General features: G+C 43.5%; 1 protein-coding gene across 1 annotated transcript; it reads left to right on the forward strand.

Moving 5' to 3' along the window:
- The first annotated feature begins 4,914 nt into the window (after nucleotides 1-4,914).
- On the forward strand, nucleotides 4,915-14,423 carry WFDC8 (WAP four-disulfide core domain 8). Its single transcript, XM_047852730.1, has 6 exons — nucleotides 4,915-4,949; nucleotides 6,426-6,535; nucleotides 9,395-9,535; nucleotides 10,813-10,980; nucleotides 13,166-13,306; nucleotides 14,284-14,423. The coding sequence occupies exons 1-6, from the start codon at nucleotides 4,915-4,917 to the stop codon at nucleotides 14,421-14,423; spliced, it is 735 nt and encodes a 244-aa protein (XP_047708686.1).

A 14,423-nucleotide genomic window follows, 5' to 3' on the forward strand; every position in this document is an offset into this window, starting at 1 on the left:
CTGCCCAAGCGTGGGACAAGGTGTATGAAGGAGATCCATGGAGCTAATTGTCCTCCTCAAGGTCTGCCAAGTGACTGAGGCAAAAGGCACATTGTTGGTTGAGTAGCTAAGCAGGAGACATGCCGTGCCATTGAGAGGAGGAAGATGTGAGGAAGGAGCTCTCAGCCATGGAAGTGGGACCTGAGGCTGGGTGTACTCCCGGCATGGGTTGGGAGTGGGGGGAGCAGTAGGGGGTTATGGGATGTGATAGAATCATAGTGAGGCCTTACCTGTAGTTTCTGAAAATGGTAACCTGGAAATTCAACTGTTCCCCTAGCTCCTGACCACCTGTAGACCTTTCAGTTGCAAAACGCTCCTCCATTCACTGCAAAGAGCAACCTCTGCCATGTGGGGAAGCTGGGCAAAGAGGTAGGTTCAATGATGGGGTTCTGGGGAAGCTTCTGACTACCCAGGCTCAAGAAATGAGGAGCCCACTGGGTTTGGAACATTGTCAAAGGGACAGCTGGGAAATAGGAAAAATATCCCCACCATCGTTTTAAGTGACTTAGAATCTTATGGTCCCAGAAATTCAAGCAAATTACTTTAATCTCTTAAAATTTCTCACAATTGTACCACTACGCATGTATTAGAATGACTAAATAAAACATTTACGATCTTAAATGCTAGCAAGTAAGTGAGGCAAGTGGAGCTCTCCTGTACTACTAGTGGAAATGCAAGATGGCACAGCCACTTTGGAAAACATTTTGGTGGTTTCTTGTAACCATATGCTTATCACATAACCTAACAATCCTACTCCCTGGTACTTACCCAAGAGAAATGGCAATTTATGTTCATACAAAAACCTGTATGAAAGTGTTTGTAGGGAGTTAATTCATAATTACCACAAACTGGAAACAACCCAAGTGCACGTTAACTAGTGAATGGATAAACAACCTGTGGTGCCTCCATATGATGAAACATAACTCAGCAATAAGAAGGTCCAGACAACACACAACAACATGAGGGAATCTCAAATGCATTATGAAAACATGTTGTGAACGTTAATATTTTAAACACTGCAACATAACTTTTATTTTATTTTAATTTTTTTAATGTTTATTTATTTTTGAGACAGAGAGAGAGAGAGAGAGAGAGCATGAACGGGGGAGGGGCAGAGAGAGAGGGAGACACAGAATCGGAAGCAGGCTCCAGGCTCTGAGCCATCAGCCCAGAGCTCGAGTCGGGGCTCAAACTCACGGACCGCGAGATCGTGACCTGAGCTGAAGTCGGACGCTTAACCGACTGAGCCACCCAGGCGCCCCTGCAACATAACTTTTAAAACAAATCCTTTGGAGCCAAAATACCATCCTAATTTGATACTCACAATCATCCACTTAAAAAGTATGTGGGGGAGGGGCGCCTGGGTGGCTCAGTCGGTTAAACGACTGACTTCGGCTCAGGTCATGATCTTGCGATCCGTGGGTTCGAGCCCTGCGTCGGGCTCTGTGCTGGCATCTCAGAGCCTGGAGCCTGTTTCGGATTCTGTGTCTCCCTCTCTCTGACCCTCCCCTGTTCATGCTCTCCCTGTCTCAAAAATAAATAAAACATTAAAAAATTAAAAATGTATATATATATGGGGGAGGGGAAGGGAAATAAAAGCTAGAGAGAGAGGGAGCCAAACTATAACAGACTCTCAAAAACTGAGAATAAACTGAGGATTGATGGGGGGTGGGAGGGAGGGGAAAGTGGGTGATGGGTATTGAGCAGGGCAACTGTTGGGATGAGCACTGGGTGTTGTATGGAAACCAATTTGACAATAAATTTCATATCAAATATATATATATACATATATATATATATATATATATATATATATGTATATATATATAATCTCCTGAAATCATTGTTGTACTATATGGTAACTAATTTGGATGTAAATTAAAAAAAATAAAATTTAAAAAATTTAAAAAACAAAGAGGAAAAAAATACGGAAAGCATTTATTTAAGAGTTGGACATTTCAAAACTCTTCTCCTTCTCGTAGAACTCACATTTCCATTCTTATTACCCCACAGACTCACAATCTAATGCAATATAATCTTATGCTCAAAAACCTTTTAATCATGATCTTTTCATACTGCTATGCCATAAACACATGTATGTATATTAAAATGTAAAGTTTTCAATTCCTGGGACCATAAGACCCTAGGAATAAAATGTTTTCTTATGGACTGATTTTTCATTCCATTTGTTACTTCAATAACATTATAATAGTGACCATATAAGTAAATACATTGAAATTATCGATTGGCAAAATTTTATTGATAAACAAAATTCTATAGGCAATGCATCTCTTGGTGATATGTAAGTGCATGGGAACAAAAGGAGTTTTGTTATAGGTATGTCACGTGGTTCTTCAAACTTCCAGATCATTGCCCCCCAATCATGTAATATTCTATAATAAAAAACTATTTTTAATTATCTAATCTAAATATTCATATAAGCTTACTTAAATCCCCTTTCTATGTTTACAAGGCATAGAACTGGAAACCTTATACTTGAAAAGAATTTGTTTCCTAGGAATTAGGATACTGATCACAAATCACACGTGACTTTCTCAATTTCTGGAAAGTTTACCAAAAAGGCTTTACCAGTATTTACCAAATGATCAATAATGTTATTAATTAGACTTGTTACTCTTTTATGTAGACATATTGTTTAATCTGATACACTGTAAGCATTGGAGAGTTTGAATACTACTAGCTTTGATAGACCTTCCATAATATATATTTTATAAAATGCTTTTATCTATTGCATGCTTTAAATACATTTTAAAGTTGGGGAAGCAGCTAGTGGCTCAGTTAAGCATCCCACTCTTGATTCTGTCTCAGGTCATGGTCTCGTGGGATTGAGCCCCACGTCAGGCTCCAAGCTATAAGTGCAGAGCCTGTCTGCGATTCTCTCTGTCTCCTCTCTTTGCACCCCACCCCTGGCCCTCTCTCTCTCTCACTCTCTCTCTGTCTCTTAAAATAAACAAATAAGCATTAAAAAAATTTATGCCACAGATTTAACTCTATTTATGGAAAATGTTAAACAAATCCACTAATTGGCAAAGTCAGTCCTCAATCGGCCAAATCAGGCCACTTTCTCCCACAATACAGCTGACTTCATTTTTCAGTTGAAATTAATGTTTTCATACACATCCCTGTGGATATGTGCCATCACTCTTGGGATTTCTAACTCTAGAAGAGGGAGCTAAAGGCACAACGACTTACTATGACTTTGTCACCTGAGTGAAACAGGGTACTGACCAACCTCTTAGTATTTCCTACCCACACATTTTTGCTTTGCTCTTTGGGAAGCGTCCTCAGGAAAATGCACTCTCAAAGTGTTCCTTTGTCTGTAACTCAGCTTTTACACTTTGGACACATGCAAGAGATAGGTAAGAAGTATGGTCCCTACCCCTCCTTTTTTGGAAGCAGCACGGGGCTTTGTGCGAGACAGAAAAGGAGAAAGGCAGACTGCAGGCTCTTTCTCAGGCAGACCAACTTCAGGAAGAAGTAAATGCGGAATGTGAGAAGCAGGACATCATGTCCTTAAATCTGTCCGTGCCTGTGTACCCTCTGGAAAACCTTCCTGCGCCCTCAGGGGTACGTGTGCGCCAGCATGATCAGGACTGACTGAGTTGAATCTCGTCATTTTCACATGGGTAGACTGACATAAGAGTAGCCCCAAATGGCATGGCTTCAAAGTCTCTTCATTCCTGGTTCGTTGCTGTTCCTACAGCACCCTAGTGCCCATGCCTCCCACGTCTGTCCCGTTGCCTAGGGCCACTGGGCAAGTCCCCCACACGCATTTGCTCATTCCCCATAGGACCCATGTTTTGTAGTCTCTTGCCCAAACAGATCCTCCTCAAATCAAAATGAATCCACTCTGTTTTAAAGTTGCCAGATTTAGCAAATAACAATATAAGCTGACCAACTAAAGTTGAATGATAAACACCAAATAATTTTTAGTATAACAATGGTCCTTGTATTTCATGGGATATACTTCCATGAAAAATTCTAACTGGACGTGCTGTATTATATTTGGCAACCTTTGGTCTGCATCTCTCCCTGCACCCGCCCCCCCCTCCCCGCCCGGAGCTCTGATTCCTACTAACTGACTACAGGCTAATCTAACCAATGAATTCCGAAGACTGGGTTAACAGGTGTAAAACTTCACACCAAAAGGGTGATTTGATTACAAGAATTTAAGGCACACTAGGGCCTTGGCTAATCTTTTGGGGGAATAAAAGCAATGATATACACAGTCTTACAGGACATTCAAAAGCTGAAAAGGTAATAACTTTTTTTTTTTCATTCAGTGAATTATTTTTTTATTGACTAAAATATATTAAGCACTATATGCCAGTCACCATGCTTTCCACATACTTCAATTTGTTCTAATGTGTATGAAGTAGTTGTGTTACTATTTCCTTTAAAGAAAACCAAGGCTTGGGGGCACATGGCTGGTTTGGTGATCAGAATGAGCGACTCTTGATTTCAGGCTTGTGAGTTCAAGCCCAGCATTGGGTGAGATTTAAAAATAAAATCAAGAAAGAAAGAAAGAAAGAAAGAAAGAAAGAAAGAAAGAAAGAAAGAAAGAAAGAAAGAAAGAAAGAAAGAAAGAAAGAAAGAAAAAGAAAAGAAAGAAAGAAAGAAAGAAAGAAAGAAAGAAAGAAAGAAAGAAAAGTAAAACTGAGGCTCAGTGAGATTCAGTGGCTGAGCCAAGGCCACATAGCTGGCAAGTGGGGGATCCACAATGTGAACTCAGGTCCAACCTCAAGCACTGCTTTTGACCATTCCATACCACTCAGGAGTAATCTCACACAATCTCATCTAATTCTCACAGTGACAACAAAGCTGCCAGGTAGGTGTATCATTTCCATTTCCTAGATGAGGAAACTGAGGATCCGCATACAGCTACACCTGTAAGTTACCAAGCCAGGACCAAAAACCAGTTGTCACTGAGTTTGGGGCCATAATTGCCATTCCGAACAGTCCAGGCATTGGCTGTAACATTCAGAGAGGATACAGGATTAGAATTCTGGTGGCGGGGTTGGGAAACGACAAATTGCTGCAAGTCTTTCCTCTTAGGCAGCCACGTAATATGGTTCAGGAGACCTGGAAAGGACTCCTGGCAAGGTCTGAAGTTCCATCAATAATATAGGTGCATTCTGGGCATAATGACGTTCTCTGTCTCTCTCTTTCTCTCTTCCTGTCTGCCTCCCTCCTCTCTTGCTGTTTTCAAATTGAATTTATGTATTTATTAATTTAATTTCTTTAAGTTTATTTATTTATTTTCAGAGAGACAGAGAGAAAGAGTGAGCACCCACGAGTGGGGAGGGGCAGAGAGGTGGGGAGAGAGAGAATCCCAATCAGGATACTCTCCGCAGGCAGCGGGGGACCAATCTCACAAACAGTGAAATCAGGACCTGAGCCAAAATCAAGAGTCTGATGCTCAACCAACTGAGCCAGACAAGTGCCCCTCAAAACGCATTTTATTTTTTTAATTTTTTTTTCAACGTTTATTTATTTTTGGGACAGAGAGAGACAGAGCATGAACGGGGGAGGGGCAGAGAGAGAGGGAGACACAGAATCGGAAGCAGGCTCCAGGCTCTGAGCCATCAGCCCAGAGCCTGACGCGGGGCTCGAACTCCCAGACCGCGAGATCGTGACCTGGCTGAAGTCGGACGCTTAACCGACTGCGCCACCCAGGAGCCCCCAAAACGCATTTTAGTTTGAGAGGTAACACTGTATGGCCTTATCAGTTCTTCACATCACAAAATGAAACAGTACATAAGGACCAGGAAGAGACATATGGAAACGGGATTGAGTGAGTGGGGGAGGGTCTTCTATGTATGAGATGCTCTAGGAGTATCAGAAGCTAGGCTTGGATAACAACAGAAAGGAAATGAGGGATCCTTTGGTTAACCCTCGGTCATCTGGGACTTTCTTGCTCCTGGACCCAATGGGACATCTCAGGCCCTCCTGAAAGTCTCCTACCATCAGTTTCTTGCCATCAGTGGAGCAAGAAAAAGGTGTTCTCTCGTGTCTGGGGTTGCCCTGGGAATGACAGTGGGCAGACCAGCCCTGCAACTGTTCCAGACAAATCCCTGTGATCACTGATATGTGACCTCTCATGTAGGAGAAAGACAATGCTCGAGTGTCCTGGTGAGACACGGACCATTACCGGGACAGAGAGTGGGGCCAACAGGAGGGTCCTGGGCTTGAAGGGCCTGCCCTACTCTCCACGTGACCTCAGACAACCCCCTTCCCCACCGTGTATCTTGATTTCTTCATCTGTGAACTGAGGGAAGTGTGGACCATCTGCATGGTTCTCAGCACACCTCTGTATCTCTGTCTGGCTTGTGCCTAATCCCCACGCCTCTTGTCACCCCACACAGGCACCTTCCTGTCCACAGTTCAGTCTTCTCCCCAAGGAATGTAGTGTTCCTGCTGCTTCTCTCTCTCTCTTTGGAGGAGACATCTTCATCGCCAATGAAAAGAGTCAAAGGTGGGTTGAGGGAAGCTACGGCTGCCCCTTCTTCAGGAGGCCTTCCTGGGACTGAGGGTCAGACAGCAGGCAAGGACTCATGTCAGATGAAGGAACTTCTACTGTGGCTTCAGAGGACTAGCCCTGCTCACCCACCCTGGGACCTTTGAATCCTTCCCTGACTGGAGCCCCCAAATTATTTCCTTAACTTTGCCTCATTTGTATCTTTTCCAAGTTAATTTTTTGGAGGTGAATCAAACACTGGGGAGGACCTGAGGTCAGAGGACAGTAAGGAGGAGGTGGCACAAGTGGAAGAGAGACATGGGCGGAGGTTGGGAGCTGTCTTGGAAGTGGTGGCCAAGAGGGGAAGCCATGGGACTTGGAGAGAGATTAGGAGGAGGAACTGACCCAAGTCCATGTCTGACAGGATGCTGGGGTGACAGAGAGGGAGGAGTGAATCTCAGGGTTCTCTTGATAGCCTGGGGGCATATTGATGCCAATATAAAGATGGGAGCAGAGAGAAGGAGGCACTGCTAAGGCATAGGGAGATGCTAGTTCAGTTTTGTACATGTGGGAAAAGAGGTCTTATGAGATACCCAGGTGTATGTTGCCAGGTGGTTGGATATGTGTCTTAGCTGGGAAGTGGGGATAGGTCAGGAGGAAGGCATAGGAACCACAGATAGCATCGTGGGAATGGATGTGGTCTGTGGGAAGTATGTGTCAAGGAATGACAGCAGAGAGCAAGACCCAAACTTTGGGGAGCATTCCCAGTAGCTGCAGAGGAATCCCCAGTTTGTGTGCTTCAGGGGAGACCACATGGACAAGCTAAGTGGCTGGAGAAGGCTGGCTGGGAGGGAGGAGGATTCTAAGTGGGAGCTGAAGCTGACAGAGGGGGAAGGAACTAAAGTGTAGAACCCAAAAAAGGTTTTAATGCCCCCAGAAGCAGGAGAGAGGTGGGCCTGGGTAAAGTCAACACTAGTGAGGAGACATTTGTCTTTATAATTCCAAGATTTCTGTGCCTTTTTACCTCTTTGGATGTGTCCCTCTTTGATTTGCTTTGCTCTCGCTGTGCCCAAACCTCGAACAGGGATTCCCAAGTAGTAGCCTACATCATGATCCCTAACTGCTTCGGTGTCACCAGTGGCACTTTAAAAAAGTTGAGTCCCTTGGCTTCACTTTCTTGAGATTCTGATTCAGGACATGGTCTATATTTTCTAAAAGATGCACAGGTGTTTTCAATACACAACTCGGCATTAGGAACCATATACTCAGCCTCAGGGCATCCTTGGAGGGTGCATGAAGGGTGGTATGAAGGCTAAGAAATATAACTGGAAAGTACTAACAATTTCAATTCATCCTTCATCCACTATATTTTCTCATCTGACCTCATATTTTTTAACCTAAGAAAGTAAGAGGGTGATACTAATGATAAATATGGTCTTTCCAATGCTAAACTTCTATAATTCCAAGTCAGTGGTATCCAAAAGGATCATGCTTCTCCAGTAGATCTCACTGGAGGGATGCTCAGTTTAGAGCCTCATTGCCCCTGGCACAGGGTAGTAGCTATCTCTGGCTGTGTAACACACTACCTGTAGTTCAGAAGTCTGGTGTGGTGCGTCTGGCTCAGGTTCTGTCTCTGTTCAGGTTGTCACCAGGCTGACATCCAGGTGTCAGCCAAAGCTGCAGTTTCCATCTTGGACCCAGGGTCCTCGTCCATGCTTACTAGCTGTAGCAGTTGCACTATTGAGGTTGCTTCCAGAGGCCACCCTTAGTCCAGGGCAATTAGCTTCTTCCATCTTCAAAGCTACTAATAGCATGTTAGATTCCTCTCACCCTTCGAATCTCTCTTACCTCTTCTCTGTTAATCAGGGGAAAACCCCTCCTTTTTAAAGGACTCGACAGCTTCGGTCTGGCCCACTCAGATAATCTCTGTATTTTAAGGTCAATTAACTTGGGACTTTGCTCCCATCTATGACATTTCTCCACAGCAGTACCTAAATTCATGTTTAATTCAATAACCAGAGGATGGGAATCTGGGGGGGTGCAACTTTAAGATTCTGCCTCCTACCGGGACGGATATGAGGCAGCCATGTTTAACCCTCCAAAGGGAGGATGCAATCCCATATCTGCCATGCTGTTCCCATGTGGCAGGTACTGTGATGAGTGCATTACAGACATCATCTTCCTTAATTCTTATAAGCAGACTGTCAAGAAGAGATTGAAATTCTCATTTTATAGGTGGAAAGCTTAGGACTCAGAAGGAAGACTTTTTTCTCCAAGATAACTGAGCTAGTCATGTTGGAGTCAGGCTCCCACGCCAGGTCTGTCTTATAGTGCTCCTCTCGCTGCACCATCCCTGCCCACTTTAAAGATAACTGTGAAGTTACATAGTGGAACTCAGGTTGTTCTCGAGCTCACAAGGAGTCAGGGGCCCAAATCGGGTATCGCGACCACAATATTCCTATTTCCATGATATTTACACCACTCCTTACTAATTTCCCTGTCAACTGAGATACTGGAGGCAGGGGGATTAGACATTAAAATATTAAGTTTTAAGAGGAGAGAGGAGTTCCCAAACTTAAGGTAAGGCTCCTGGTCCCTATTTAACTCCCTGCTGTAGAATCTGAGATGCTTCCCTTCCCTTTCCTTCTTCCAGGAAACACAGTTTCCTGATTCAGATCAATCTAAATGAGCTACAAGTGGTGAGAGGCAGACCCAGCCCATAAGATAAGCAAAGCAAGCACTGAGGATGGAAGGTAGAGGAGAGGGCTGAGGGAAGGTCACTATTCCCCTTTGCCATGGGCGGGGGGGGGGGGGGGGGGCGGGGAGGGAGAGCTGAAACTCTCAAGGGATGTGAATGTGGACATTGTTCTCTTGCAGAGAAACCAGGAGTGTGCCCCCATGAGAGGATCACCTGTGAAACTAAAGTTCCAGATTGGTGCCGAACTGATGGGCACTGCGTGGAACAGATGAAGTGCTGCTCATTTGCCTGTGGGAAGAAGTGCATGGATCCACTCCAAGGTAGTGGCACCAAGGCTGAGGGCCTTTTGAGGTGTCTTACTTCCTGCCCCGTCTAGAACTTGCTGAATGATTCCCTTGAATGGTAGGACAAAGAGGCCAGGGCTCATGATTTTCTCTTTTTCTAATAATATTCCAACCCTCAAGTACAAACAGTGAGTCTAAGCATGGTGGATGGCAACTGGATAATATTGATGTTAGTCTTCTTGGTTCAACATTCAAGCATTCACAAATAACTAATACTTGTCGTACACTTCCTATGTGTCAAGAGGCTATTGTTGCCACTGTGGTAAATGTAAACCCCAGTCAGCTTAGATGCTGGTCTTATTTTTGGACTCTTTGGCCTTCAAAGAGGTTTTCTGGTAACTCAAAGTATAGAGCATCTCATAAGAGGAAATTGTGCATTATAGATATAGATATCCATTTATTGACTCAAAAAATATCTACTGTTAGTGTCCTTTGGCCAAAGACCACCAGGAACACATATGTATTTGAACAAGTTGGATTTACTACTCATTGCAGTGAGGGAGAATGTTCACCATAGACAACCTGAGAGATCTCAGTAAGAAGCTGTTGGAAAGAATCTACTATGGGATTGAGGCTTTGACTGAGTAATTTGCAGGGGTGGATTTGGCCTATATGGGGTGTTGTCAGAAAGTGGGGCAATTTTATGATTATCTCATGTGATCTTATCTATAGAGAAGGGAGGCTAGACTGAGGATAAAGCCATAATGTAGAGAAACACAAATCACTCATAGATGTTGGGTATTCTGTGGCTTTCACAATTACTGTTTTTGGTCTCCCTTTATCATGGTCCCAGAGTGACCTTGTTTGATGTAGCTGTCTGGTGAGCTGGTTAATATCTGACAGGGGCACACCATGGCTCAGCTGTGAGCTCTGATCAATTTCCAAACATGAGAGATTGGTTTTTTTTTTTCTTCTTGATGTTTCATTCTATCTATGTGCCAGGCACTTTGTTAGGCATTTTGGATATAGTCATTGAACAAGTCTTGTCCTCCCAAAGCTCAGGCAGTAGAGAAGAAAGATCAGCTCCAAAGCACCTCATATGCTTTTCACTATGACTTTTGAAAGGTGTGAATGATGCTCAGAGATTCAATGCAACATAGAGTATTTGTAGTAGAGCTAGGCTAGAAATTTTATTGATGATGGTCTCCTAATCACTTGGATCAAATACCAAGAACTGCACAAAGGTGAGGGCCTGAACCCTTCTTTGTTTTTGATACCCTTTATGTTCTTCCCTCTTTGTTTCCTGTCCTCAGAACCCTGCAGTCTACCCTCAGACCAAGGAAACTGTAACAGTAATATCATGCACTGGTATTTTGACAATAAACATCACCTCTGCAAACCCTTTACCTATGGAGGTTGCTATGGGAATGCTAACAACTTCATCAGCAAGGAACACTGCATAATGGCTTGCACATTAATTGGTAAGACTTATATGCCTGGCTATCTGAGGGCCTAGTGGAACTGGAGATAGTACATCAGAATATTCATATGCTCAGGCTTTAAGGTTAAAATGTTTTGTTCAACTCTTAGCTCAATAATTCACTGAACAGGTGGTCTTGGGTCAGTTTCCTGTTTCCATGAGCTTCAGTTTTCTTGTCTACAAAATGGGGGGTCATGATAGTATTGACCTGATGGAGTTGTTGTGCCAGGAAACTGAGATAGTGCACATACCTGTTGAGTGTTACCTAAGTACTTACTCAAAAATGAAACATAAGCAGGTCATCTCTGGTTTCCCAAGAAGTAGGGATAGAGCATGGAGTAGGTGAAGAATAGGGTGGAGTGAAGGTGAGGGCTGTGGATTAATTCCTTACTATAATGACCATTAGCAGTAATGTTGGGAGACAGTGTCTTACAGAGCTTAAGTGACAAATGATGTAGATAAAAATCCCCCTTTTCCCACTTACTGCAAATTTCTTCACCTGTTTGAGTTTCAGTTCCCTCCCCCATAATACTGGAATAACAAAAGTCATTGCTGAGTTGTTGGTATGATTATATGTGATCAGGACACAAATATTTGACATGATGGCTGTTCAGTAGTGTCAGTTTGCTAAAGGGTAATAATTGAGGTGGTGGCCGTTGATGTTCAAAATGCACAGCACTGTGTGACTTTACAAAGCAGCACTAGAACTTTGACCTCAGATTCTGCAATGCAGGCTGAAATGTATACCATCACCTCCATTTTACAGACAAGAAAACAGAGAGGTAAATTTAGTTGCCCAAGGATTCACAGTGGGTCAGGGGTAGATCTGAAATTTCAATTCTATAGGCCTAGTGAGCCTGAATGGCCAAGGCAACCTTGTGGCCTGGCCCTTTATGGGAGGCTGTAAGGAATTATGGCACTATAAACTAGACCTTGGCTCTCTCTCAGAAACCAGAAGAAGAGGCCAGGGAAATTGGTTTGAGCTGGTTTGTGGGAAATTTATGTTTAGACCTCAGAAATAACCTAACAATAGTTTTGAGAGTCAAACACACCATGGTCTGTTAGAATCTGACCTGAGGAGGAAGAAGAAGAAGGACAAGGAGGAGAAGGAAAAAGGGGAGAAGGGGGAGAAGAAGAAGAAGGAGAAAGAGAAGAAAGAGGAGGAGGAAGATAAGCAGTAGGAGGAAGAAGAGGAAGAGGGAGGAGAAGGAGAACAGGAAGAGGAAGAAGAGGTAGAAAGAGGAGGAAAGAGAAGAAGAAGGTGGAGGGGAAGAAGAAAGGAAGCACCTCCTACCCTCATAGAATTTGCAATCAGATAAGGACAACAGAAAACATGAACAAAATTCTAAAGAATTCATTTCAATACCATCTCTACCCTAGTGACTCACACAGTTGTATCTCCAGCCTGAATCTGACTCCCAAACTCCAACTACCTTGTCTTCTCCTCCATCAGGATCTCAAAAACATCTCACACTTCATTTGTTTAAGAACCACTCATCTTGGGGCGCCTGGGTGGCGCAGTAGGTTGAGCGTCCGACTTCAGCCAGGTCACGATCTCGCGGTCCGTGAGTTCGAGCCCCGCGTCGGGCTCTGAGCTGATGGCTCAGAGCCTGGAGCCTGTTTCCGATTCTGTGTCTCCCTCTCTCTCTGCCCCTCCCCCGTTCATGCTCTGGCTCTCTCTGTCCCAAAAATAAATAAAAACGTTGAAGAAAAAAAAAATTAAAAAAAAAAAAGAACCACTCATCTTTGCTCTCCCATCTCAAACCTGCTCTGTCCATACTTCTCTCCAGCTTGGTTGAAAAAACAAAACAAAACAAACTTCTAAGTAACCCTTGATGAATCAGCATTGCGCTTTCTCAATCCACATCCATTGCATTAGGAAATCATTTTAGATCTACCTTGAAAATAGATCCAGAATCTGACCACTTCTTACCACATCAACAGCTGCCACCCTGGTCTGGGGAGTCATATTCTCACCTGGGGCTTCAAACACCCAGCCTTACTCTCTTTCTACTACATCCCAGGAGATGGTGAGGCATTACATTCCTTCACAGTCTACCAGAGGTCATCAGGGTAGAGTGAACCAAGTGACAGAAAGAGATACTAGTTTGGAGGGGAAGGGAAAGCTGTTTAAAACAGTGAGATGGGCTGGGGTTTGAGAGAACTCACATCTGCTCTTGTTTTAGTCAAGAAAGGACATTGCCCACTCTTCCCTTTCAAGAACCGTATGGAGTGTTCATCTCTGTGTAAGAGTGACATCGATTGCCCCCAAAGTGACAAATGTTGTGAATCCATGTGTGGCTTTGTTTGTGCCATGGCCTGGACAGGTGAGGACTGGGGGTATACCTCCCAAAGTCTCCGGGGCATATGCTAAGGATGTCATGTTGGCCCATGGAATAGGAGATACCCCTTCAGTTGACCTTAGGGGTCTCTTGGGAACTTTTTCTTTTTTGATGCCCAATCACTGCTCTTGTGTTGTTGTGCTGATCTCAGGAAACTTATTTGCTAGGCTTCAAAGACAATCATGCATAGTATCACTCCCTATTTTTCCCCATGAGAACTTATTTATTCTAAGTCTCATCTTCAATGGCTGACAGGTGACAATACCCACTTATTTGTACAAAAAAATGATAACCATTAGGTACATTCCTAATAAGCCCTTATGTCTGCACAGAACTTCAGAGCATGTAGAGCATATCCACATCCTGTAGGTATGCTGCAGTAATGATTGGCAGCAAAATGTTGTTGGGGCAGAAGTGAACTCTGTAGTTTCTGAGGTTAGGTCTCACTCCTTCATGTAGTGCTGAGTTAGTATAGTCTTGTCCCAGAGATTGTTAGTGTTTTGAGGTACAGCACAGTATGGTGGAAGAAATCCAAGTCCTTTCAACTGACTTCAACTCTTCTACTCATTTTCATTATGGCCGTAGACAACTCATTTTCCCTACATGATCCTCAATTTGTACAGTTTATATTTAAAAAGGAAGTTCTGGGTGCTCTCCCATATTCCTTTTATCTCTGGTAATCTGGGATCAGATAACCCAAATAAATCCATTAGCTCTTTGAGGGCCAGCAGGAATCCTAACAGATTTTGTAACTCAGAGATGTCAAGCCTTTTTGATACTCCTCAAATTGTTAGCCATAGAAAGTTGATACTCTGCCTTGTACAATCTATTGTTACTCTAGGGGGAAGGGTAAGAGACTTCATCAGAAGAAAGCCCTGTTTAGGGTTCCCCAAATCTCCCAACTTTGTCTCAAACTATAATCAAGTATTTCAAGATCAAGTGTCTTATTTTATCCCATAAAGCCAAATCAGGTTTCTGCCCACACAAGCCTGTGGTGTGTTCCACATTTGATAGACCCAAGTGCCTTCAGGATAATGATTGCCCAGTGTCACAGAAGTGCTGTTCACATTGTGGATTGAAGTGCCTGGAACCTCAAAAATGA

Source organism: Prionailurus viverrinus, chromosome A3 (assembly GCF_022837055.1).
Source record: "Prionailurus viverrinus isolate Anna chromosome A3, UM_Priviv_1.0, whole genome shotgun sequence".
Classification (NCBI taxonomy): domain Eukaryota; kingdom Metazoa; phylum Chordata; class Mammalia; order Carnivora; family Felidae; genus Prionailurus; species Prionailurus viverrinus.

Coding starts and splice junctions, on each gene's coding strand:
- WFDC8 (XM_047852730.1), top strand. CDS start 4,915: ATGAGGAAACTGAGGATCCGCATACAGCTACACCT. Junction 6,536..9,394: donor GCCAATGAAAAGAGTCAAAG/GTGGGTTGAGGG, acceptor GTTCTCTTGCAG/AGAAACCAGGAGTGTGCCCC. Junction 10,981..13,165: donor AATGGCTTGCACATTAATTG/GTAAGACTTATA, acceptor CTCTTGTTTTAG/TCAAGAAAGGACATTGCCCA.